We start from the raw sequence: 26,449 nt of genomic DNA, 5'->3' as shown, positions 1-26,449 counted from the left end.
TGCTTATTTTCTTTCCCCTTCTCTTCAGCTATAGTTTTTTTTTAGTTTTAAGAATCTGCAATTCATGTAAAGCAATCATACATTATTCCAATTGAAGCGACTCCAAATGATGTTATATCAATGTACATCACATAATCAAAACCAAGTCATATATACCCCTATAAGTATATATTCTCCAGCATTAAACATACTAATTTTAACTCTCTTAGCCTTGTGAAAGGGCTGGAAACCTGGCTTTGCCAATCGGCTTGGAACCCTGATGATGGTTCCCATGCTATAGATGGTTAGTAGGCTAAGAAGACGATCTCATCTACAACCAGGTTCTTAGTTTACCCAGTTTTATGTTAATGTTCAGTGTTTTAATATTTTATATTGCTGTTTTTATGATGTTGCAAGCTTCCCAGAATTGCTTGACAGTAAAATGGGCAGCATAGGAATTTAATAAACGAAACACCTCAACCTCTATTCAGCTGATGCATGTAGATAACTACTTCCTGTACACAAATTTAAAATGATCTTGGAAGAGTTTCCTTCTCATTGTCATCTCTAACTCAGTGTTGAAAAACTGACAACTTTATATCAGGAGTAACATTTTTATTAACCATGTTTATATTTTTAAGCCCACTGGAGTCAACGTTGTGTACATAGTCTCATCACTCTGATTGGAACTCTTGTCTCTTAAAAATTTGCTGGAGGACCTTTCTCCCAGACGCAAAGCAGGCTGTGGCTATCAAGACAAATAACTAGACTGAGGAAATAGACGTCTGTATTTCCATAGGGCAGAGTCACTTATGATGGCTTTTACTTTAGCTGTATTATCTTCAGGAGCAACATCAACTTCTTGTACTATTGCTTCTTTATACAACCAACTGTAATGATACAATACAACCGGTGTTTTATTACTAGAGAAATAACATTATTAATCATAGTATCACAAATCCCATGGTTTTGAGGATTAGAAATGTATCCCAAGCTTGTGTGTTTTCTTTTACTCTTTGTAAAATTGAATAATTTTAATCTGAAATGATAAGTTTGGAAAACTTTTTGAAATGGGTTTCCTGAGGTTTGACACAGGTAATCTTCAATGACCATTTGCTTAGTAACTGTCTGAAGTTATCATCTACCTCAAAAAGGGGACTTACAACCCAGATCCGAAGTTCCAATAGTTGCCCTCCCTGCAGTCATGTGATTGCTATTTGGGTGCTCAGGAACATGGTGGCATTTATGGCAATTTGCAGCACTCTGCTGTCTGGTGGCCATTTTTAAAGACAGTTTTGCAGAAAACTAGCATCTGAAACTTCCAATTTTTGATAAAACTGCCCCATAGTGAATAATGAGTTCATTTAACAACATGTGACCAGTCTTCTGCAGCTTACACTATAATATCTATAGCTTGGTTTTTTACTGTTGGCAGGGTAGCATTTGTGTAAATGCGCAGCCAATAAATTAACAATTATTAAACAAACAAAAGTGGATGGAAGTATGGAGTAGCTATACCTCCCAAGATATTTCTGAGCATATTAATCCTAATAGTATACCTCCAGGATTTAATCTACCCCGACACATATGGGTGTCATACAATAGAATTAGAACGACTCATGGGGTGTACACCGACTCTTTGTATAAATGGGAAAAGACATCTTTAGTGCAATGTGATTGCGGGGCACCCCGACAGACTATCCAACATATAGTGAGGGAATGCACTAATAGAAAATACCCAGGAGATTTTAAGGACTTCCTTTGCGTAACAACGGCAGCTACTGACTGGATTTCCAAACTCGACATTAAACTCTGAAATGTTATTTCTGTTTTTCTCTTAGGTTTTATTATTGCTTCTAATTGTTTTAACTGTTTTAACTTGTAAATATGAAGTGCTTTTAATATTGTGTGTGACCAGCCATATGCTAAATAAATAAATAAACAAAAAATTATTTTTATATATTAAATGGGCTTAGCAAATAAACCTGGATGAACAAGTATTAAACTTGTCTAAAGAGTCAATACAGCAAAAAGAACCAAAAAGCAAACTGTTTCTAAAATGTAGAATTTTGATACTAATTTGCTTGATTTTCCAGCTATTGCTGGTGTGTAGTTGTCACTGACCTGAGCTGAGGTCCAGATTCTAAAATGTAGAATTTTGATATTAATTTGCTTGATTTTCCAGCTATTGCTGGTGTGTAGCTGTCACTGACCTGAGCTGAGGTCCAGATAAATTGATTTTAATTGTTATAATTTTTTTCCCAGTTCCTTTCAAAACTCTTGCCTCAATTTCTTCTTTCAGCTCTTTTAAACCATGTTCAAGGAGAGCTGAAGTGACTATAGCATTTTTTTCTTTAGATTGATACCTAGCAGTAAACAGACATCATAAAAATAGACTTTGACACAGGAGACAATTGTGAAATAACTATAGAAATTTAGCTTGTTTATATAACAGACACATTTCATAGGACTATAGATTTCATATTTTCGTTTGTACTAAATAAGTAAGAACCATTTATTTTTTTGATGAGTATTTATCATATATTAATACTGTAGGAAAATAACCTATATTACATACTAAGTGTCTAGTAGGGTTACATACTAGGACAATTTTGTTTGGAAGATCATTTAAAAGTACCAGAGAGGATCAGAAGGGGGAAAGAAATCATGTATATGTTCATTTGGAGTCTTTTTTTTCCTGGTTCTCTCCAAAATCTGAACCATTACACCAGGGGTCTTCAAACTTGGCCCTTTTATGACTTGTGGACTTCAACTCTCAAAATTCCTCAGCCAGCATGCCTGGCTGAGGAATTCTGGGAGTTGAAGTCCACATCATAAAAGGGCCAAGTTTGAAGACCCCTGGATTACACCAACTACCATGTGATGGGATGAAGTAAGATAGGTAATAGTCTCCTCAGAAACTTGTTTTTGTTTGTTTCTTCCATCCCAGATCCACCCCAGATTGTTATTACTTTCTGCTCTTTGGGTAGAATCCTACTATTTTATTTCTTTTAAATAAGTCTTAAACGTACCATGTAAACTGATCCCTTTTCCCTGTAGAAGGATGCAGCTGACATAAATTTAAATAACTAAATAAATAATACCATCAACTAAAGCTGGCAAAATAGCACACTAAGCTATCAGCACCACATGCTTCCACACTATCAATTTTAGAAGCATCTTTAGGCTAAAAATTGTATTTTTCAGAAACTGTAATTTTGTCCAATTATAAATGAATCATTGATCAGATTAATTAAATTCCTGCTGTGCTTTTCAATGAAAATAATTCTGGGATACAAAATATTCTGCTTCTTCTAGTTCAACAATAATTCTAAGTAAACACTTATGGTTTTAGTTTGTTGTGAACTGAGTCAAAACATAAACTATAATAGCATTTTGAAAGGTTATCTCTTACCTATTTACTAAGTCCACTTTGTTGTGTACTTCAATAATGGATTCAAGTAGATGATTTGGAATATTAAGATTCTGGAGAACTGATAATACAGTTTTCTTCTGGAGGCTGGTTTCCGGATGGCTAACGTCTCTCACATGAACAATTAAATCCTAGCAGTAAATAACACACAAATATTACTCAGTTATTTGATGGGAAGAAATAAAAGCTAGATTTTCTACAGGCATTACAATACAAGCTTTAAAACTGAAACTAAACAATCCTGGAGAAGTGTTAGATGGCTGATATTTAGCATGAATGGTACAAGAAATACCATAAAGAAAAAAGAAATTGTATGGTAAAATTAAATGTTTACTTCAATTTGCCCCAACCCAAACTCACAGATGATGCCAATCAATGAATTCAACATTATTCAAAAGATGTGCTGACAGGTTTCTTACATATATCTACTACCATAGTAGCCTAATTAAGGCCAAAATTAGGAAGTTGTTCCTAATTTATCAAACGCCCTTCGCCCAGTGCGCTCCCACAGGGAGGGTCTGCTCAGGGTTCTGCCGGTGAGAGATTGCCGGCGGGTGACACCCAGGGATAGGGCCTTCTCAGTGGGAGCGCCTGCCCTCTGGAACCAGCTGCCGGTGGAGCTGAGAACTGCCCCCGACCTCCGATCATTCCGCCGGGGCCTGAAGACCTGGCTCTTTGAGCTCTCGGGCCCAGGCTGAGGAGAAATTTTTAATTGGGGTTTTTAAGAGTACAGGGTCAATTTAATATTTTTTAATCTGGTTTTTAACTTTTGTATGTTGGATTTTTAATTCCCTGTAAACCGCCCTGAGTCCTCAGGGAAAGGGCGGTATATAAATGTAACTAAATAAATAGTTATTATTTGCATTAGACCAGGGCTAGGCAACCTCGGCTCTTTTATGACTCATGGACTTCAACTCCCAGAAGGAGTTGAAGTCCATGAGTCATAAAAGAGCCGAGGTTGCCTACCCCTGCATTAGACTAACTAGTAAGGTGTGGTTCAAAGTCAGTTCAAGACAGTATCACGAAGCATTCTACTCTGCTGTCTATATCTAAAGCAGGGGTATCAAATTGCCAGCCCGCGGGGCAGATGCGTCATGCCGAAATTGCACCCACCCCTTTGCTGGCAATGGAAAAAAAGTCGCAATACGTCACGACACGTCACATAACGTTGCGAATTTGACACCCCTGGTCTAAAAAGAATGATGAACATGATAATTTAGCCTAAATATGTCAATCACTGCTTGAAGGCCTTTTCACTGAAAGTTATGGACCATAATCTGCCCAACTAGTCCAGTTTATATTATAGTTGTTTTTCAACTTTCCAGTCAAAAGCTGAGGGACAGTGATTGTTCCAAATTGGCTTCTGTGACTAAACTAAGACTAGAAATTGGGTCTTTTCTCTCCAAGTCCAGCTTCTTAACCATGGCATCATGCCAACCCTCAGGAAGTCAATTATTAGCTACAAAAGTAGTTTAAACTGATAAAACTGTACTGCAATCCTAGCTTTTCCTATAGGTATTTTAATAAAAGGTTGAATTCCTTGCAGCAACCATACATTAAGAAGGACTGGTATGGCTGCATGAGTCGGAAAGGTACTTACTGTCTTTCAAAAGTCCATATTCAGTTGTGCCAAATGACCTTTTACTACTATTTGTATTGTGTACTGGTTTTCTTTCATTTTCATCTTAAATTAGAAATGGACCAGTTATTCTTTTTTGAATCCATAAAATGAATGAATGAACAAGGAAATACGTAACTGCTGTGGTACTTACTGAGCAAGCTACATCTTCTAATGTAGCTGAAAATGAGTCAAGAAGATTGTGGGGCAACTGAGAGAGAAATCCAATGGTATCAACATATAGAACAGTCAATCGAGATGGCAAATAGCCAGCATGAGCTGTAATGTCCAATGTGGCAAAAAGTTGATCTCGAGGCTCTAACTTTGCATCCCCTGTGAGGGCCTTGATTAGAGTGGTTTTCCCTAACATAAAGACAGAAGTGATACAAATTGAACAGTTTGCTTCATGTAATCTTTTGCTAAAAGAGATAATGACAATCATAGAAAATTATTAATGAATGCATATATAGTACATCACTCTCTAGTTTCAAGACATATGTTATTTACTTGAAAATTGGGAAATTCCCTCCCAATTTAAAACCTAATTTTTCCTGTATTCTTCTAGATGGAAAGGAGAGCAAAAGTTACAGCTACAATTTAGAATGTTCATGCCAATTTTCCAATCAGGAAATCCCCCATCTTATTTTACACAAATTTAAACATTCTGCTATACAAGGGCATATACATGTTTATGTGAATATCCAGCACGATGGTCCTTACCACAATTAGTATAGCCCATTACTGAAACAATTGGAAATTCACATCTCTTGCGTTGTTTTCTGAGTAAGCCTCTATTTTTTTTAAGCTTCCTTAGAGCCTTCCGAATTTTAACTTCTTTTTCTTTTAAGAGGCGAAGCTGAATTTCCATGAAGGTTTCGCCTGTCAAAAATATAGTAATAGAATATTAAGTTTGCTGCATTTTTATTTTTATACATATATACAGTATAAAAATAAAAATGCAGTAATCATGTTTTGCACCAATATTTTGGTGCCATCGATAGCCTGTAATATTTACATTAATCAGAGTAAATGAGCATATGAGATATTATGTTGATTTGCAGCAATTCTGCCAATAATGAAAATAAACATTCTCAAAATCTTAAAAATATATTTCTCAAATTTTACACTTTTATTGAAATTCTAACTTATAAATTTTGATAATTATTAAAATTGAATGATTACTATGGAAATTGGGAATTTTAGAAGGAGTCAAGAACTCAAAGGCTGATAGAATAAAATGGTACCTTGGTACTCAATTGTTTTAAAACTCAATGAATTTGGTATTCAAAGCATTTTGACACAAAAATTTTGTTCTGGTACTCATCGTTTGTTTGGTTCTCAATGTACAAGTTAGAACTTGTTAGTTGCCTTGTGACTCACTACATTATTCCTTATAGGAAAAATTTATTTGGTACTCATTGTGCCTCCTGGAACCAATTAACGAGTACCAATGGACCACTGTACAATACCATAGAAGATTTACGCCATATTCCTTAAGGCCAGTTATGCCCTTATCAATGTATCATAGCTACAGCAATCTCTAAACACTAAGACATTTTTAAAATCAATAATCTATGGAAAGAACAAAACTTATTTCTTTATTCCTGTTTGGAATTGTCTGTGGAGAATCCACAGAATCAGATCCAAGCAAATATTTTAATATAGGTTTGCCTAACAGTATAAGAAGAGTTCCATATAAATACATAGTACATGGAAATGACTTAGTTTGGAATTGTTTTTTTAGGACCACACATGTAGATGGCCAAATACTACAGGACTGTCTCAACCTACAAGTCTCAGTTAGATTTTAACAAGAATGTTTGCTATTATATATAGAAAAAAGGCATGTTAGTTAAGTTCAAGGTCCAATACTTTATAAACAGACACAATTATCATTTTGATGTAAAGTGAAAGATTTATAGCCACTTTTATGGGAAAAATATTTTTTTAATGTTTTGATTGGTTATCGAGATATTTTCTTTTCCAATTTATTCATACTACCTGATCCCATAATGTATCTTGAGCCACCTCTCTGTTGATCTAATTGAGCAACATCATTTCTCACATTGGCTCTGGGAAAAGACAGAAGGAATATTTGAAACCTTTGAATGGTTTTACTAGTCTATTGAAGGTTTATAATACAGTGATAATACAGGAAGTCCTTGAATTACATCCACGACTGAGACCAGAAAATTTGTTGCAAAGTAGTATGGCCATTAAGCGAGCTGTCTCATGAATACAACCAATTTTACAATTTTTTGACATGACAATTAAGCAAATCACCACCAGCATTAAGTGATGATATTAATTTGCAACATTCCTTGTCAGTTTACCTACTGCTTTTGCTTTTTGGAAACTCAGTGAGAAGATAAATGGAACCTGGTACCCAAGTGCTCAAATTATGATGTGACAGCAGAGGTGACACAATGGTCATAACTTTGAAGATGAGTCATAACTCACTTTTTTCAACACCAATGTAATTCCAACCATTGTTAAATTAATGGTTGTAATTTGAAGACCATTTGAAGTCCCAACTCAGCTAACATATATATTAAGTTCAACTGATTTCAATGAATATAGCTTTTCAAATATTCCTAAAGATTTTGCTGCCCAAATTGTGGTACATAAGGGCCTTGTTGCTATTACAATTATATTATTGATTTCCTATATTTTACTTCAAAGCTTGTTAATTATAAGCCTTGGAAGTATAGCACAGCATCATTTAAGCCAAAGTAATACACAAGCAAATAATATTTAATGCTGGTATATAAAGTAATACATAAATAATACAATTCTGGTTATGTAACTTTAGTTATTATTAACAATAAATATATTGCAGCCAGTTGATATTCATAGTAATTTAAAATAAATTTGGAATTTGGAGTGAAATTATTTTTGGAGAACACTGACATTCAAATGATGCTTTCGATGTGAAAAATATATTGAGAGCTAGTCCAGAAACTAATGTTCTAAGTTATTTCAAGATTTCCAAAAGCTCTTTATCTCTCTCACACATATACAGCTTCAAACAGAAAGCCACAGCATAAAGCAAAATATTATGTAGTGTAAGGTTTTCCACTCAGCCTCACAAACCTTTCTGTGTTACTCAGAAATTTCAAAGAGCCAAAAGAAACTCCTGAGCTGAGGTTTCAGCAAGAAAACAACTTTATTTTGGCCAAGATAAGAATTGGGTAACCTTTTCCCTCTTCGTGGCTGCTTAGAGGGATGAAGGCACATCCAGTAGAGATTTCTTCTATCTTTTATACTTTTTCAAAACAAAGAGATCCAAGTCTCTGTACCAGGAGCAAGGAAGCACAGAAAAACAAATTCCAGGATGATGACTCATATACACCAATCCAAGCTAACTCACCTTCCCCCTCCCTATTTCCCGGACCACTGAACCCCACCTTGCTCCTTTCACGTAAGCAATCTCCTGAGCAATCTGCTTTATATTTGACATGAAACACTTGCTTTTTCAATATACATAAAACACATGCTTCTATCTATAAGGCTGCTTGATACAAGAAAATTTATATAAAATAGCTACAAACTAACACTAATAATATCAAGCTTAAGCATAATAAAATCATAAGCACAATAAGGTCCCTTCATTCCTCCCTTTTTCAAAATATAAAGCCGAATAGGCACTAGGGACTCTGGAAAAGGGGAATCTAGTCAGAAGGTAAAAGTCTTTGCACTTATTCTTAAAGAGAGAAATATAGATCCAGAAGAACCATTGGGTCAAACTATAAAATACTTTGGAGATCTTTTGGCATCATATCCAGGCTGTTCAGGCACTGTCACGGAAGGTCTGGGGATGACTTCACAGTCCTCAGTGAGGTAGAGGATTACAGTACCTGGATTATTCGTTCTGGTGCCCACTCATCATCATTCCAATTTCCTATCTGACTCTTTGATACATCCCTTGTCTTTCTATCTACAGGATCTCCAACTTCAACATACTCAGGGACTCCCAACCGTTTTCCTTGAGAGATGGGCAAAAGGAAGAAACTTGGCTTCACATGGCCCAAGACACATGCTTCAGCCCAGGCTTTAAGAAGTTCAGCAGAGGCCAAATTTCCACAAATCCAGTAAAGATTATCAGGAGAGGGCCAAATAGTAGAAACATTTTGTTTATTGGACCATAAATGTTTCAACGGTCCTTCCAGGAATGAGGTGGATGGTTCAGTCTCATTTCCCTGCCAAGTACAGTTGGATGAAGTACTATTGCAAAACCAACCTCACAAAGACTTTCTCCAACATATTATTTATATATATTGTTGGACTGGGGTCTAATAATGCAATTTAGGGCCACAATTATGGAATGGAGGGCCCATATGGTCCTTTTCTTTCCAGGTCAAATTAAAATGAGAAGTGATGTCCTCCAATTGAATCTCTCGAGCTTCTCATGTACATTGTTCCCCCATGTTAGTGCCCACACATGTAACAGTTAGTCACATTTAGGAATGAAGCAATTCTTGGGCCAGATCAATAAAAAGATTCTTTGATACTGATGGAATCTCAATTGTGGTTTCCAGTTTGTGAAAATCAACTTGAACCCATATTTGTATCTGGTTCAATTGATAGCTAGTCCAAATGATGCTAAGAAATCCGTTGGTCTGGTTATCTCAAAGCACACCGGGTTGCAGGAATCCTTTGAAGACAAAATCTGCGCCAGATTATGCAAATACTGAGTAACTTACTTCTCTTCTTCATTGATATTCTTGAACCTTCATGTAACAAAAGCCTCCCATACATCATTTCAAAGGGACAAAGACAGCTTTCCAGTTGAGGCCTATATTAAATGGCCTCACCACTAGGTGTAACAATCTGTCCAACCACTGTGCACTTCCCACATACATTCATAAGCTTCCAAAAACACATCACATTCTTTTAACTCCTCCTCCTTACTGGAGGTACGTGCCATTCTCTTCTCCTTCTTATCAACCTCAGAGCCTGGCTCTGAGCCTGGGCTAATCACAGGGAGGGAATCCCCCCCCCCCCAGCCTTCACTAACATTCTCTTCTCCCCATCCAACATACACCACATCTCCTTCTTATCAACTTTACTATAACTGTCTACAGACAAATCAGGCTGAACCTTTGACTGCAATTCTATCACTTCATATTCTAATCAAATTCAACATTCATAAAGTGACTGTCAGAACCCGTATCAATAGGGTCCCCAATCCTATCTCCTCCCTCCTCCATATCTTTCCTTTCTTCTTTCACCCTGACCCGAATCTCACTCTCTCCTCATCCTGGGTTCTCCTAGGGGGGGGGAGTGCCTTGATTTCCTCTGCCGCTACAATGTAACACTTTGCTTTCCTGCATTATTCTCTGAATTTTCCCATCCCTTAATGTCAGCTAGCAAAGGGAGGGGAAGAATGGAATGCAACCTCCGGCAATTGTTTTATCTCTGCGCTCCCAGGAGAAGGTGCGAAGAGCCACCTAAACATTGCAGCTACAACCAGGTTCCTCCCTTTTCCCACGAGGAACTGAACACCTGGGGATTGGGCCATTTGAACTGATTGGATGAACTATGGGGTGGGGTTATGCTCGGGACACTTTTACCTATCAATCTGGGTGGAAACCCTCAGATCCTGTCTAGTATGCCTGCTATCAAGTTCTCCTAATAAAAGATCCTTTTGGAAGAAACTGCTTCCATGAGTTCTGCTTTCTTGGGATGAGGTTTTGAAGTGCGCCCTGACATTAGACAAGATCTGCAGTAATAGTCAGCCCGGAAGGAAGACCCTTACCAGGGGACTTTGCAAGACTATCCATGTCTGACATGGGAGCAGGGAAGGAAGAATCCACTGTGAAGGGGGAAGCCCCCTGCCGGTCGGAGACTTGCCAATTGTCCAGCTCCAAAACAATACATCTGAAGAAGAGGTAGTGGAGGTGCACAGCCACAAGCCTTGGTGGTTGATGGGCATTGGGAAGACGGACGACTGGGAGAAGAAGTCGAGGAAGGTAACCCTCCGTCAAGGCAGCCACCAGCCAGGGTGGAAGCTGGAAATGGAGAAATCCCTTCATCTCAGCGAAGAGGAGGACGATCGTTCCGGGCATTCAAGCTGGATGCTGGAGCAGGCGACTGATATGATGAAGACAGCTTTCAACTACCTCAGGGAGGAGAAGCCCGACCCGACTGCTAGAACCATCCGCTTGGGTTGCAGCAAGAAAGATACCGAGGGTGAGTCCGAAGCTGAAGTTCTGGGTATGTCTGGCGGAGCAACTGAAACCGCCGCAGTGGCCACGGCTGCTCCGACTCCCTGCTGCACCGCAGCTGTCAACCAAGAGGGGAAAACACCACAGAAAGAAGAAAAGGCAGCGGCCCATCCAGAGGTTCCCACCCCTGGATGTGAAGTTTCATGGGGAGCCGTGGCACCTGGGATTTTTCCTGACCCAGGTCCTCAGCTATATGGAAGAGTATGGCCGAGACATCCCCACTGACTGTGCCAGGATCCGCATCATGCAGGCAGCTCTGGATGATATCGCCGACTGGGTAGTGGACTTGTATGATTCCAACACGCCAGAGCTGCTGAACTTCAACTAGTTCATGTTCTCCCTCAGATGCAGGTTAGAGGACCCACTGGCTGACCGGAAAGCCCGCGAAAGAATAAAAACGGTGAAGCAAGGCAGACGCCCGGTGGCTGAATACACCCAAGAATTCCAGACCACTGCCAGCAAACTGAACTGGCCAGAAGACATCTTGCTTAGCCACTCCAAAGATGGCCTGAATTATGACCTCTATGATGCCTGCCTTCCCTGGGGAGACCCGCACCGATTACAGGATTGGTACATCCTAGCTGAAGAAGCCAAAATTGACCTGGCCAAGAGACACTGCAGAGGGAAGTCCTGGGGAAAGTCACCAACTGAGCCATTCCGTGAAACAGCAACGCACCACTAAAAAAACCACCGGCTGCTTCAGATATGGAAAAGAAGGGCACTGCACCGCAGAATGGTGCTCACGCACTCCCACTCGAGAAACCAGAGGTCCCAACTGGGAAGTCACCTGCCATGCCCCGAGAACTTGCCATGAAAGGTACTGAGGCCATCGAGTTCCCCCCTACCGCCCAACAAGGGAAGGGAACTCCGGTCAATACTGCGAGAGTGTCCAACTCGTCAGATGACAATTACGAGGACGAATCCCTGGTAAGTGGACCCATCATGCCCGCTCACCCGGACAGTAACTATACTAGCCTCCTCCATGCCTGAAGCTGTAGAAGTTAGGGCACTGATTGACTCTGGGTGCACACATTGCCTTATCAGCCTGATGCTAGTAAGAAACCTGGGCATTCCGGTGAGGAGGCTGAAGAAATCGATCTCTTTCGGTCAATTAGATGGGTCCATAGCAGGGGGTATGCCAGCCACCCTAGCCACGTTACCAGTCCAGCTCACGTTGGGGGACCACATAGAGACTATAACATTCATGGTAACCCCAGGCATGGAGTGTCCCATAATCCTGGGGATGGCATGGCTAGCATAGTGGAATCCCTGGGTGGATTCGAGGACATCGGAGCTCAGATTCCCAAAGGGAGAACGCCCAAAGATGCCAGCCCAGGGGCCCGTGAGACACCTCGGGTGAGAAAGCAGCCATGGGAGAGGAAAAGGAATTGCCCGAAATACCCAAAGAATACAGGGACCTTGCTGAAATGTTCAGTGAGGAAAGATCGGACGAACTGCCGCCCCACTGACCCACAGACTGTGCAACAGAAATTAAACCCGGGGCAAAACTCCCAAAACCCAGACTGTACTCCATAAGTCCAGTAGAGTTGCAAGAGATGCAGAAGTTCATAGATAAAAACCTAGAGAGGGGATTCATCCAGCCCGCGTTACCAAAGGTGATCGCTCCGGTCCTATTCAGGGAGAAGGACAGAATGCTTTGTCTCTGCGTGGATTACAGGGCACTAAATGCCATAAGCGAAAGCAATCTGTACCCCCTGCCCCTAATGAAAGACATGCTGTCCCACTTCTCAAAGGGGAAGATCTTCACTAAACTAGACTTGAGGGAGGTTTATTACCGCATTAGAATCAAGAAAGGGGATGAGTGGAAAAATGCCTTTAATTACCCCATGGAGTGCTACCAATTCAGGGTCCCACCCTTTGGATTGCAAGAAGCCCCAGCAGTCTTCATGCAGCTGATTAATGATGTACTGCAGAAGCACCTGTATAAGGGTGTACTGGTCTACCTGGATGACATCTTCATCTTCACTGACACCATGGAAGAACACGTGAAGCTAGTTAGGGCCGTCCTAAAGAAATTGCAGGGCGCTCACCTTTATGCAAAACTATCATTGTGAGTTTCATAAGAAAAAGATAGACGGTACCGTATATCTCCTGAAGGCATAGAAATGGACTCTGAAAAGGTTCGGGCAGTGATGGAATGGGCGCCACCCTGCACAAGAAAGCAATTACAAAGCTTCCTGGGGTTCACTAATTTCTACCGCCAGTTCATCCCCTCTTTTGCCCAGATGGCTTTGCCAATTACGAACCTACTAAAAACTAAGGGGGTGGACAAACCAAAACCCAGCCAACCACTAAAATGGATGGTGGAATGCCAAGCCACTGCTGAGAGACTAAAAAGACTTTTCTTGGCTGAACCCGTCTTGCGGCACCCTGACCCAGATAAGCCATTTGTAATACAAGCTGATGCCAGCAATGTGGCTGTGTGGGCTGTGCTATTACAGGAAAATGAGCAAGGAGCATTGCAACCCTGTGCATAGACTTCCAGAAAACTCACCGAAACCAAGCAAAGATGGGCTGTATGCGAAAAGGAGGCGTACGGGGTGAGGTGGGAGCTCCTCACATGGTGACATTTCCTCGAAGAAAACAAAATCCCTTTCCAAGTTTGGACTGATCACAAAAATCTGGAAGCACTCAAAGCACCTAGAAAACTCACGGCCAAGCAAGCTAGGTGTTTGCAGAACTTTCACCAGTTCAATTTCACAATCAAACACCTGACCGGGGGGGGGGGGGAATTTCCTAGCTGATGCACTTTCCCGCATGCCCCAATACAATAGCACCAGACCTACCATCACAAAGCCACTCATGCCTGAAACCCGATTAGCAGCATGAGTGACCACTTGGGCACAAGCGAAGCTAAAAAAAACCATTAGCTAGTCAAGCAGAGATCAAGTTCAGAAAAGCCTTAGAAACTGATGAATGGTTCCTAAGCCACAAAAACGTATGCACAATCACAGATGCACTACCCTGGGTGGAAGAGAAATTATACATATCAAAAAGCCAAAGACTTACATTTATGCAGCTATGTCACAACACAAAGTCGGCAGGCCATTTCGGATTCATGAAAACACTGCATCTAATCAAAAGACAATTCTGGTGGCCATCTCTCAAAAAAGACATTGAAAGCTATGTGGCCAGTTGCCCAACGTGTGCAGCAGCAAAAAGATTACAAGGGAAATCCCCAGGGTTATTACACCCGGTAGCAAACCCCTCAGTGCCATGGAAGGAAATCTCCATGGATTTTATAGTAGAACTACCAGAAAGCAGTGGAAACACAGTCATCTAGTGGTGACAGACTTGTTTTCTAAACAAGTGCACTTCATACCCTGTTCAAAAATTCCAACACCTAAAACCTTGGCAAAGCTATTTGTTCAACACATCTACAGATTGCTTGGGGCATCATATCAGATAAAAGGTAAAGGTTCCCCCGCACATGCGTGCTAGTTGTTTCTGACTCTAAGGGCTGGTGCTCATCTCTGTTTCAAAGCCGAAGAGCCAGCGCTTGTCCGAGGACGTCTCCGTGGTCATGTGGCCGGCACAACTAGACGCCAAAGGCACACGGAACGCTGTTACCTTCCCACCGTAGTGGTCCCTATTTTTCTAATTGCATTTTTACGTGCTTTCGAACTGCTAGGTTGGCAGAAGCTGGGACGAATAACAGGCGCTCACTCTGCTACGCAGCACTTGGGATTCGACCCGCCAAACTGCTGACCTTCTGATCGACAAGCTCAGCGTCCTAACCCACTGAGCCACCGCGTCCCTTATATCAGATAGTGGGGTGCAATTTACATCAGAGTTCTGGAAAGAGTTCCTGTCTCTTTTGGGGACCACCCAGGGACTGTCATCTAGTCACCACCTGCACACGAATGGTGAGAAAGAACGTTCGAACTCAGTACTTGAACAATATTTAAGGCGCTTTATAAATTACGGATCTACTCCCGTTTGCTGAAGTCGCATACAACAGTGCAATTCACTCCAGCACGAGTTACACCCCTTTCCAAGTAGCCACTGGCCAGAGTTTCAATCCTATGCCAGAACTATCACCAACTGAACCAGCCATCTCTTCCCCGAAGGAGTGGATCGCACACTTAAGAAATACCTGGCCCATAGTTAGGAAAGCACTAGATGATGCTAGACAGGTGTACAAAATGCAAGCAGACAAGAAAAGAAGCGAACCGAAGCCATTCAAAATAGGAGAGATGGTCGAAACTAGGACCAATATACGTAGGACCATTCCCCATTAGTAGAATCATAAATCCAGTAACAGTAGAACTGGAACTCCCAAAATCACTCTGACAGATCCACCCCATTTTTCACTGCAGCCTCCTAAAGCGAGAGCAACAATCGCCCTTAAGGTCAGCTGTTGCTCCCCCTACCATCATGGTTGAGGGAGAACAACATTTTGAAATAAAAGACATTCTAAATTCCACAAAATACCACAGTTCAACCTAATACCTAGTAGCATGGAAACATCTCCCATCCTCCCAAAATGAGTGGGTCCACAAACGGCATGTTAACACTCCAAAACTGCTAAAGAAATTTCACACAGACAAAAACTTATTTTTCAGTGCGACTTCACAAAACAAAAAAACTTAATGAGGGACTCTTAGTTATATATGTATGTGTGTAAAAACTGAAACAAGAGCATCGAACTTTTTTTTTTTACAAATCTAAGCAAAACAATTGAGTCATTTTCCTTTGGTTGATAATGGGTTAACTAGCATTTTTGTTTCAGTGAGTTCCAATGCCAAGTTCTCACTTAGTTTTTGCTCAACAAGAGTTCTTTGTTCTTCATTGTTATCTCTACTGTCCCTCCCTCCCAAAACATATTATGAGTTCACTTTTCCCCTTTTCTCCCCTTCTTTCTGTTCTTTGAGGCCAGAGTTAAACAGAGAGAGAAAAAAGTTTTAAAATGATTACCCAAACCTCTCCCCTTCTCCTTTTTCCAAAGGAAGAAAAAAGAAAAAAAATGTAGCAAGCCATTAAGGAAGAAGGCTGAACATTTTTTTTTAAAAAAAATGCACAAGGATTTCAGCCCTTTTGAATTTCTCTCACTTCTTTCTTTCAACAAAATAATGTTCTCTATTTCACATGCATTCTCTCCATGAATTTCTCTCATAACAACAAAACCAACAAAATCAGCAATTTACTGTTTCTTCCACAGCCTGGGGCTGGGGGTTTGAGGGTTGACACACACACATTTACATATTTTTTTTAATCCCATTTATATCCCGCCCTTCTCCGAAGACTCAGGGCGGCTTACAATCTAAGAAGCACAAATCAATGTGCTTAGCAATAGCCTTCATTCTATGTATATGCCTACTTATTAGGGCTTTCACCCCCCCCCCAAGCAGCATTATTACAAAGTCAGCTTATTGCCCCCAACAATCTGGGTCCTCATTTTACCTACCTCGGAAGGATGGAAGGCTGAGTCAACCTTGAGCCTGGTGGGACTCGAACCTGCACTAATTGCAGGCAGCTGGTGTTACTTAAGGAGGCTTAGCCCACTGCTCCACCAAGGCTCTCATATCAGTAGATTAACTCATTCACTTCTATTCCAACTGTTTGCATAAACAATTTCACATACAGATATTTCATTTCATACTTTCTCCAGGCAAACCATTTGTTTTTAAATAAGGCCTTTTTGTTTGTTGTTATCAGAGAGGGTTTTGACCCTCTTCTAAGTCTTGGAAATAACACAGAACAACTCAGACAGACATACAGGCGAAACTCGAAAAATTAGAATATCCTACAAAAGTTCATTTATTTCAGTAATGCAACTTAAAAGGGGAAACTAATATATGAGATAGACTCATTACATGCAAAGCAAGATAGTTCAACCTGTGATTTGTCATATTTGTGATGATTATGGCGTACAGCTCATGAATACCCCAAATCCACAATCTCAGAAAATTAGAATATTACATGCAATCAATAAAACAAGGAGTGTACATAGAACAATATCGGACCTCTGAAAAGTATAAGCATGCATATGTACTGAGTACTTGGTTTGGGCCCCTTTTGCAGCAATTACTGCCTCAGTGCGGTGTGGCATGGAAGCTATCAGCCTGTGGCACTGCTGAGGTGTTATGGAAGACCAGGATGCTTCAATAGCAGCCTTCAGCTCTTCTGCATTGTTCGGTCTCATGTCTCTCATCTTTCTCTTGGCAATGCCCCATAGATTCTCTATGGGGTTCAGGTCAGGCGGGTTTGCTGGCCAATCAAGCACAGTAATCCCACGGTCACTGAACCAGGTTTTGGTGCTTTTGGCAGTGTGGGCAGGTGCCAAATCCTGCTGGAAAATGAAGTCAGCATCCCCATAAAGCTCATCTGCGGAAGGAAGCATGAAGTGCTCCAAAATCTCCTGGTAGACGGCTGCGTTGACCCTGGACTTAATGAAGCACAGTGGACCAACACCAGCAGATGATATGACTCCCCAAATCAACACAGACTGTGGAAACTTCACACTGGACTTCAAGCATCTTGCAGTGTGTGCCTCTCCATTCTTCCTCCAGACTCTGGGTCCTTGGTTTCCAAATGAAATGCAAAAGTTGCTCTCATCAAAAAAGAGGACTTTGGACCACTGAGCAACAGACCAGGTTTGTTTTTCTTTAGCCCAGGTAAGACGCTTCTGATGTTGTTTGTTGTTCAGGAGCGGCTTGACAAGAGGAATACGACATTTGAAGCCCATGTCCAGGATCGGTCTATGTGTGGTGGCTCTTGATGCATTGACTCCAGCCTCAGTCCACTCCTTGTGAAAGTCCCCAACACTTTTGAATGGCCTTTTCCTGACAATCCTCTCCAGGCTGCGGTCAACCCTGCTCCTTGTGCATCATTTTCTTCCACACTTTTCCCTTCCACATAACTTTCTATTAATGTGCTTTGATACAGCACTTTGGGAACATCCAACTTCTTTTGCAATTACCTTTTGAGGCTTTCCCTCCTTATGGAGGGTGTCAGTGATGGTTTTCTGCACAACTGTCAGGTCAGCAGTCTTCCCCATGATTGTGATTCCTACTGAACCAGACTGAGAGACCATTTAAAGGCTCAGGAACCCTTTGCAGGTGTTATGGCTTAATTAGCTGATTAGAGTGGGACACTTTGAGCCTAGAATATTGCACCTTTTCACAATATTCTAATTTTCTGAGATTGTGGATTTGGGGTTTTCATGAGCTGTTATAGGGCCTTTAACCATCTCTTATTTTTCTCACCATTCCAAGTCCAACCTTAATGTTCTGGATAGCCAAAAATGTAAAAAACCCCACATCTACACAAAAGCACCACCAGACGCCATCTGACAGGGTTAAAGTTAAAAGGCACTTGAGGTTTCAAAACATCCCAATTTTTCAAAAAACATTACAAAGGAATACTCTGACAATTCCCCATTCCTGTATTACAAGATAGTTTCTTGGCCCTTTCTCTTAAAGGCTGGTCGATGCGATCAATGCCGTATCTTATTCCAGGATTGCAGAAACCTTTCTACTCAGCAAGGCACCTATTGAAATTTCTCCCATCAGTGAAGTATGAAACCTCATTGAATTCAGGCGTTTGGGTTCCTTGGACACGGATCCTACCGCTGCCGACGAAGTGCAAAAGTGTTCCAGGCCAAACACCTATGAGCGCTCTAAGACTCATTGTTCAGTCGCTGTCGGTTTTGTCCTGCCAAGAATCAAAGGCTCGCCTGGACCTTAACAAGGGTATCTGGATGTGGGGGCCTTTGTGGCCTCCTCCCTTTCAAGCCCCACATTTAGGGTGCCAGGCTGTAAGGTTTTCCACACAACCTCAGAAACTTCTCTGCGCTACTCAGAAATTTCAAAGAGCCAAAAGAAACTCCTGAGCCGAGGTTTTAGCAAAGAAAACAACTTTATTTTGGCCAAGACAGAGTTGGGTAACCTTCTCCCTCTTTGTGGCTGCTTAGAGGGATGAAGGCACATCCAGTAGAGACATTTCTTCTACCTTTTATCCTTTTTCAAAACAAAGAGATCCAAGTCTCTGTACTAAGAGCAAGGAAGCACAGAAAAACAAATTCCAAGATGATGACTCATATACATCAATCCAAGCTAACTCACCTTCCCCCTCCCTATCTCCTGGACCACTGAACCACACCTTGCTCCTTTCATGTAAGCAATCTCCTGAGCAATCTCCTGTATATTTGACATGAAACACTTGCTTCTATGTATAAGGCTTGCATATAAGAAAATTTACGGTATATAGAATAGCTACAAACTAACACCACTAATATCAAGCTTAAGCATAATAAAATCATAAGCACAATAAGGTCCCTTCAGTAGAATTATAATAATCAGGTTTCCATGTTTGATCTAAATTTCCTTATGTGAAACATTGAACAAATGTATAGATGTGTAATCTAATGCAAGTAGGCTATGTATTATATTAATTATCTGAAAATATATTTTCCATCTCGTTGATATTAATATTACTTTCATTACTTTGTGTACCTTAGAAGTGGGAGTTCAGCCAAAGCTATCTGGAGTTTTGCTTCCTTTGTTTGAGCATTACATCGGAAAATATGAAGGACAACGGTGTATCTGTCAAAAACTTTAACGCCCCAGGCATTTTCAAGTTCTTTCTATACAAATATGACATAAATGAAAATTTTAAATATTTCTGGAAATTTACTTGTATTCAAGCTTCTCTCTAGCCTATAACAAATGGAAGCCAAAGCGCATCAAGTGGGGATAATTCTGTCCTGTACCAGCCTGCTACCGGCCCTGCAGAAAAGGCAGGGTCAACCCCTTTACAAATGGCAAGAGGCTGGAATTATGCCTGCCAAATTTATAGCTACAAAAACAAACAAGACACGAACCAAGAAACAGGAGCTTTAAGAAACATGAACCATCCGAGCGGTTGCCTTCAGCAAACCAGCCCTCCCAGACATTCCCCTTATATAGAGTTCAGGGCGTGGCTTCTCTCTGCCTCCTTCCGAGAAGCCCCATTGCCTTCCTCTGTTTACTCCTAATTGACTGCCTCCTGCGTCGGGCGTCCTTGAACAGGGCCAGCTGTGGGTCATCTTCATCCACGCTGTCAGGCTCACACAGCTGGGTCTCCGTGGTGACCAAGTGGGAGGAGCCTGGCTGAAGGCTATCATCAGCAAGATCTTCAACCCCCTCAGCAAGGTCTTCAACACCCCTCTCCTCCTCTGAGTCGTCCAACCCAACTGCCGAACCCATAGGCTGACCCTGAATCACAACAAATTCATCGTATGTCATCATCATACACTGCACTCTAATCACAAAGAAACAACATTTGGGTGCTTGGTGACCCCTTTTCATAAGTGCAGTATCAGATGTTAGAAAGTTAAAAAGAACACAGAAAAGTAAAATATGCCAAACTACATCAAATAATTATAGATGCAAAGCTAAATAAAATATTTACATACATGAATGTCTCCTATTCTAGGCATTTGACAATAAAACATAAACCTATTGAGCATAACATTTAAAATATATTCAATAAGTACACATTATTTAAACACTGAGGTAGACAAAAAAATATTTTCTATTATATTTCCCTCTCCAACCTCAAGGGCCACTGGAAAACTATGGTCTTGGCAGTCTTCCAAACTGGTAACAAAAAAGAGGCCACCTGAAACTTGTGGGAAAACTATTCTAAAGAAAATATTGCTATTCAGGAGATCTGTTTACACACTCTTCCAGAAGGTACACAATGGAGGATTTTAATCAGCCAGGCATCAGATGGAAGACAAGCTGTGCCATATAGTGCCTTTCTAGGAAATTCCCGACTTGTCTTGCAGACAGCTTTTCTTTTGGATGGAGGAAGGAAATGCTGTTGGAGCAAGATGTAAGAAGATCTGCTACCTTTGACATGATAACAACAGAAAGCTGTAGGATTTTTTTCCCTTGGTTGATTTGAATTGTTACTATATTTGACTTGGCAGAAAATAGTACCAGGATGAAATCTGCTCTCTCTATTGGTAATCTCAATCATGGGAGTAATATAAATACCTGAACTAAAATCTCTAAACTTCCAAAATCTTAAGTAAGCTTCCTTAATAGCTTGCTTGAGCATTTTTAGATGCTGGCTTACAAGTTATCTGAAATCAGCACTTGTATTTTTAAATGAGAATTAGGAAGTAACCAACCACAAAAACTAACTAGTGCTGATTTCATTGTTATTATCCTGTTTATCTCACTATAAGCAGAAAATCTGAGCCATGTTATGGTTGGCATTTGGCATCAATACTGATCAGGCAGGTTGTTATAAAGATGATGCTATCCATTCAATCATATTGATTCTTGACAATTCTATGGACCAGGCCTCTTCATATTTTCCAATCTTGTATGGCTTCTTTCAGTTGCTTAATGCTATGGCTGGTGTCAGATTTACTAGAAACATGCATACCATATTTGTATAAAAATTGCAAAGAGTTGAATTAAAAAGAGTGGATATTTTCAAACTAAAATGTACTTACTTTAGTTACAGGAGAGAGCATTTCTACATTTACGAAGACAGATGACAAAAAAGGAAATCTTTTAATTTTTTCTAAAAGGAAATGATTAAGAATTATATTTGGAAAGTAAGCTCTAATTAGTTTGTTTTTAGGAAGTGAAATAATATTGAAACACTACAATTATTCAGTCAGAACCATGTTTCAAATATTTATGAATCAAATCTGATAGCTTAAGCAAGGTATAGCATCACTCACGTTAAAAAAATAAGACATACAATCTGCACTATTTCTAATTTATCTGAAATTAAAGATATTTAAAACATGACAATCTACTGTATTTTCATTGCAAACAAGGATTTCATATTTCATACAAATATAAATATTCATAGGAACTTAATTATAAGTATTACATTAAAAAACAATGAGTTTGGCCTCAGAACCCTGCATTAAGAAAAGTTTTGAGATACATTACCAGTTAGAAGTTGAAAATTTCCTTTGTGAAAGATAAATTTCTTGTCAGGAATTTGTATAGGCAGAATGATTTTATCTATCACAGTCCAGTTTTGAAGAGCATTTATCAGAGCAACAGCTTCAGCTAGCTGCAATTCAGCTATAATATTGGGGGGAAAAATAATTGTAACAATAGTCACACATCACATACTTTTAACATTTACTGAACTGCATTAAAATGGAGGTAAGGATACTTTGGAATATTTCTTTGAAATTAAGAGGAAGTAGTAGTATAGAATTTCATTATCAGGCTTTCTGTATATCAATAACACAGCCATCAGTAAAATGTCAATGCATTCAAGTTTGAATACATTAAACAATAAAACATAAATTGGATCAAACAGTGGTTCTCTATCTTTTCCTTCATAAGCACTCTTAACAGCAAGAAAGATTTCTGAGAACCACCATATAAACCAGTTTGGCAATATGGCACATGATTCCCAAGGATGATGCCCATGGAACACTAACATTCAATAAAAATGGCTACATTTTAAAAAATTAAATAGCTGAAATCACAAATCACCAATTTTCATGAAATTTTGATGTTCCTGTTTAGAATCTTATAAAAGTAGCAAAAAATAAAAATCCCAAATCTTTTAAAATATGATCTTTCAATATTTTGCCCCCCCTTTAAAAACATGCATATTTGGGCACCAATGCTAACCACTTGTAGTAATCTTTAAAAATATTGTTTTGAAATGACAAAAGTGTATTTATTTTTGGCCTGTTCTTTGTAGAGTAGCTGAGAATGGGTGAAGAGTATGATGAACACATTTGGATTTGATTAATGTTAAAAAATAGCTTCTGCTTTATCCATTTTGAAGAATTTGGGACAAAATAAACTATGTCCTTTCCCCAAAGACCATCAAGTATGATTAAAGTGCAAATCTAATATGATAATTAAATCACAACAGGAGAATTATGTTAACTAGATTTTACTTAAATGTTAACATAAATGAAAGCTTATTTGATATCCTTTTTCAATATTGAGAGGTCAGTGTCAATCTACTGCAAAAATTGTGAATGATCACTAGAAAGTATACTGTCTTTTAGGCATCATCTGGATTTCTGCATCCCAGAGTGCATAGTCCTACTTTTGGTGTTCCTTGAAATTGCCTCATTTTCTAAACCAGAAAAAACCTAAAATATGCACAAAACCACTGTAAATAGTAACACCATCTTTCCAGTACTAGAAATATTTGCATGCAACTTTAGAAAAAACCTTCATTATGAGAAAAGCTGCAACATTTACTAAAAAAAGTTCTGCTTGAAAGCTTGTGCTGATCAATTGGCCCCCATCTTCACCCATATATTTAATAAATCACTAGAGATGTGCTATGTTCCTTCTTGCTTCAAATGCTCTACTATTATCCCAGTGCCAAAGAAACCCTCCATCAAAGAACTAAATGACTACAGACTGGTTGCTCTGACATCCATAGTTATTAAAACTTTTGAAAGGTTATTGCTGGCCAACCTGAAAACCATCACAGATCCGCTGTTAGACCCCCTGCAATTTGCCTATCAAGCGAAGATTGGCAGATGATGCTGTTAATATAGCTCTGCACTACATACTACAACATCTTGAATCTCCAAAGACCTATGCAAAGGTCCTTTTTGTAGACTTTAGCTCAGCATTCAATACAATCATTCCAGATATTCTTCCTACTAAACTAAATCAGCTAGCTGTGTCTGACCATACTTGTATGTGGATCATAAGCTTTCTAATAGACAGGGAGCAACAAGCGAAGCTAGGCAAAATCACATCATATACCTGTACAATTAGCACAGGGCCCCCTAGGGCACAGGTCTGCAACCCGCGGCTCCGGAGCCGCATGCGGCTCTTTCAGCCGTCTCCTGCGGCTCCCAGTCCTCTGACATGTGCAGTCCCCCCCAAAAAAAGTGGGACTAAAAAAGTTCAACCAATCAAATATGCAGGGTAGGTGCATATCTCGCCTTGGCTCCACTCTTCAGTCAAACCCTGTTCTGCGCATGCGCGCATGTGCACACATTTTTTTGCGGCTCCCAGTTTTTCCTTTTGTGAGGGAACCGGTTCCGAGTGGCTCTTTCACTGTTTCAGGTTGCTGATCCCTGCCCTAGGGCTATGCACTCTCTCAACTTCTCTTTCTATACCAATGACTGCATCTCAAAAGATCCCTCTGTTAAAGTACTGAAGTTTGGAGATGATACAACAGTGATTGGTCTTGTTCAAGACAACAACGAATCTGAGGTTGAACAACTAGCCTTGTGGTGCGGCCAGAACAATCTTGAACTGAACACATTCAAAACTGTAGAAATGACAGATTTTAGGAGAAACCCTACTATTCTACCACCTCTTACAATACTAGACAACACAGTATCAACAGTAGAGACCTTCAAGTTTCTAGGTTCTATCTCAAGATTTAAAATGGACACCTAACATCAAAATTGTCATCAAAAAAAGCACAACAAAGTATGTTCTTCCTGTACCAACTTAGAAAGCTCAGACTACCCAAGGAGCTGCTGATAAGTTCTACAAAGGAATTATTGAGTCTGTCATTTGCACCTCTATAACTGTCTGGTTTAGAACTGGAACCAAACAAGACACAGACTTCAATGGATAGTTAGAACTGCAGAAAAAACAACTACTACCGGCCTGCCTTCCATTGAGGATCTTGTTCTGAACCAGCCCTCTTCTGGCCTTGTAATAAGGCAAACCCCTATTCAGAAAGAAGAGACTGGAGAGCGTCCAAGGCTAAAAGGCATCTGCCAAGATTTATTACGCAGTTAACAAAAACACTAGAGCTTGTCTTCTCAAGCGGAAAAGTTGCTTTCAGCAACCAGCCCCTCCCCAAACACTCCTTTTATAGAGAGCTCAGGGCGTGGTCTCCCTGTGCCTCCTCCCGAGGAGTCCCGCAGCCTTTCTTTGTTTGTTCCTGCTCGACTGCCTCCTGCATCGGGCGTCCTTGAACAGGGCCAGCTGTGGGTCATCTTCCTCCGCACTCTCGGGCTCACGCAGCTGAGAAGAGGTCCCCGGCTGAGGGCTCTGCAAAGCCTCCAAACCATCATCAGCCGGTTCGTTTCCCTCCTCCCCCTCATCTGAGTCATCCGATACATCGGAGCCGGCTGTCGGACCCACAGGCTGGCCCTGAGTCACAACAGATCTGTATACCGCACGAGCAAGAAAGAGGGCTGCGAAAATATCTACAGACCCCTCACATCCTGGACATAAATTGTTTCAACTTTTCCCCTCAAGATGACTAGGGCATCGCACACCAAAACAATTAGACACAAGGAGTTTTCCCCCTCATGCCCTCACTCTGCTAAATAACTAATTCCTACAACACTGTCAAACTACTTAGTAAAGCTGTATTACTAATATTTTCCTCATCTTTTCTATTACCTATCCTTATCTTATGACTATAACTTTGATTGTATCTTACAATTTATATTGTTTTATTTAGTATCCTAGTATATTTATGTTGTTTGCTTAGGTAGTATCCTATGACTATCACTAAGTGTTGCATCTTATGATTTATGATGAATGTATTTTTATGTTATAATCATGATTTATCACTATTGCTTGTATGTACACTGAGAGTATGCACTGGAGATAAATTCCTCGTGTGTCCAACCATACTTAGCCAATAAACCACACTTGGCCAATATCCTATCCTATGTTATAATTGCAGTTTATGAAATCCCTTGCGGGCTCTAGCTTCTGAGAGGTTCTCAGCATTTGCACAGCATCCTAATGCACCGAGCGCGGCTCATGCACGCAGCCAGACTGAGATGCATTTCGGTTGGCCACTCTATGCAGTCACGGCGACAAACTTGATCATACCTGTGGTCAACTTCGGCTTGTCTGGTCCCCATTTCACAGCCGGGTGTACAATGAATACCCTTTGGGTCTCTAACGTGATAAACGGTAATCTCGACTCCTCCAACAGTTTGTCTTCTACAACCAGATCGTCGTCGTCGTCTTCTTCATCGTCGTCAGCGAGGTCCCCCTCCTCATTGTCTTCCGTTCCCCAGGAAGACAGCGTCCCAGCCCCACTCTTTCCCCGAGAAGGTCCATTGCCGGATGTCGGCTGGCGATAATTGATAGCAGAGTTGTGCCAAAGCCTAACGGGATTACGCCACAGACAGCAAGCTGGCAGTAGGTGAACCTCTGGGCGTAATTTCTGAACCAAGCATTGCAATTGCCGCCACCGGGAACCCATGACAATCATCACGTGCAACACTCATAACATTTC

The 26,449-nt window shown here is 40.5% G+C and overlaps 1 protein-coding gene across 3 annotated transcripts; it reads right to left on the bottom strand.

The window, feature by feature from the left end:
• Nucleotides 1-579: 579 nt before the first annotated feature.
• Nucleotides 580-26,449, bottom strand: GTPBP6 (GTP binding protein 6 (putative)). Of its 3 annotated transcripts, none has more exons than XM_081327560.1 (10): nt 26,038-26,449; nt 22,180-22,317; nt 21,729-21,799; nt 19,735-19,865; nt 7,032-7,102; nt 5,751-5,909; nt 5,185-5,393; nt 3,395-3,543; nt 2,193-2,345; nt 580-869 (listed from the first exon to the last, which is right to left on the bottom strand). In XM_081327560.1, the coding sequence occupies exons 1-10, from the start codon at nt 26,423-26,425 to the stop codon at nt 731-733; spliced, it is 1,608 nt and encodes a 535-aa protein (XP_081183686.1). In that variant the 5' UTR covers nt 26,426-26,449; the 3' UTR covers nt 580-730. The 3 variants fall into 3 exon arrangements, 2 of the variants coding, with proteins under 2 accessions (XP_081183686.1, XP_081183687.1); XR_014026426.1 differs by having other exon boundaries at nt 732-869; nt 2,104-2,345; XM_081327561.1 differs by lacking the exons at nt 7,032-7,102; nt 19,735-19,865; nt 21,729-21,799.

The sequence above is a fragment of the Vipera berus genome (genome assembly GCF_964194415.1).
Source record: "Vipera berus genome assembly, chromosome: 4".
In the NCBI taxonomy this organism is placed as follows: Eukaryota; Metazoa; Chordata; class Lepidosauria; order Squamata; family Viperidae; genus Vipera; species Vipera berus.
This window is presented reverse-complemented; position numbering and strand designations above follow the sequence as displayed.

Excerpts from the sequence above, each read along its gene's own strand:
- GTPBP6 (XM_081327560.1), bottom strand. The coding sequence starts at position 26,425 with ATGATTGTCATGGGTTCCCGGTGGCGGCAATTGCAATGCTTGGTTCAG. Across the intron at positions 5,394-5,750 it reads AATGGGCTATACTAATTGTG|GGAAAACCACTCTAATCAAG; the intron begins GTAAGGACCATC and ends TCTTTATGTTAG. Across the intron at positions 870-2,192 it reads TTATCTGGACCTCAGCTCAG|TTGGTTGTATAAAGAAGCAA; the intron begins GTCAGTGACAGC and ends GTATCATTACAG.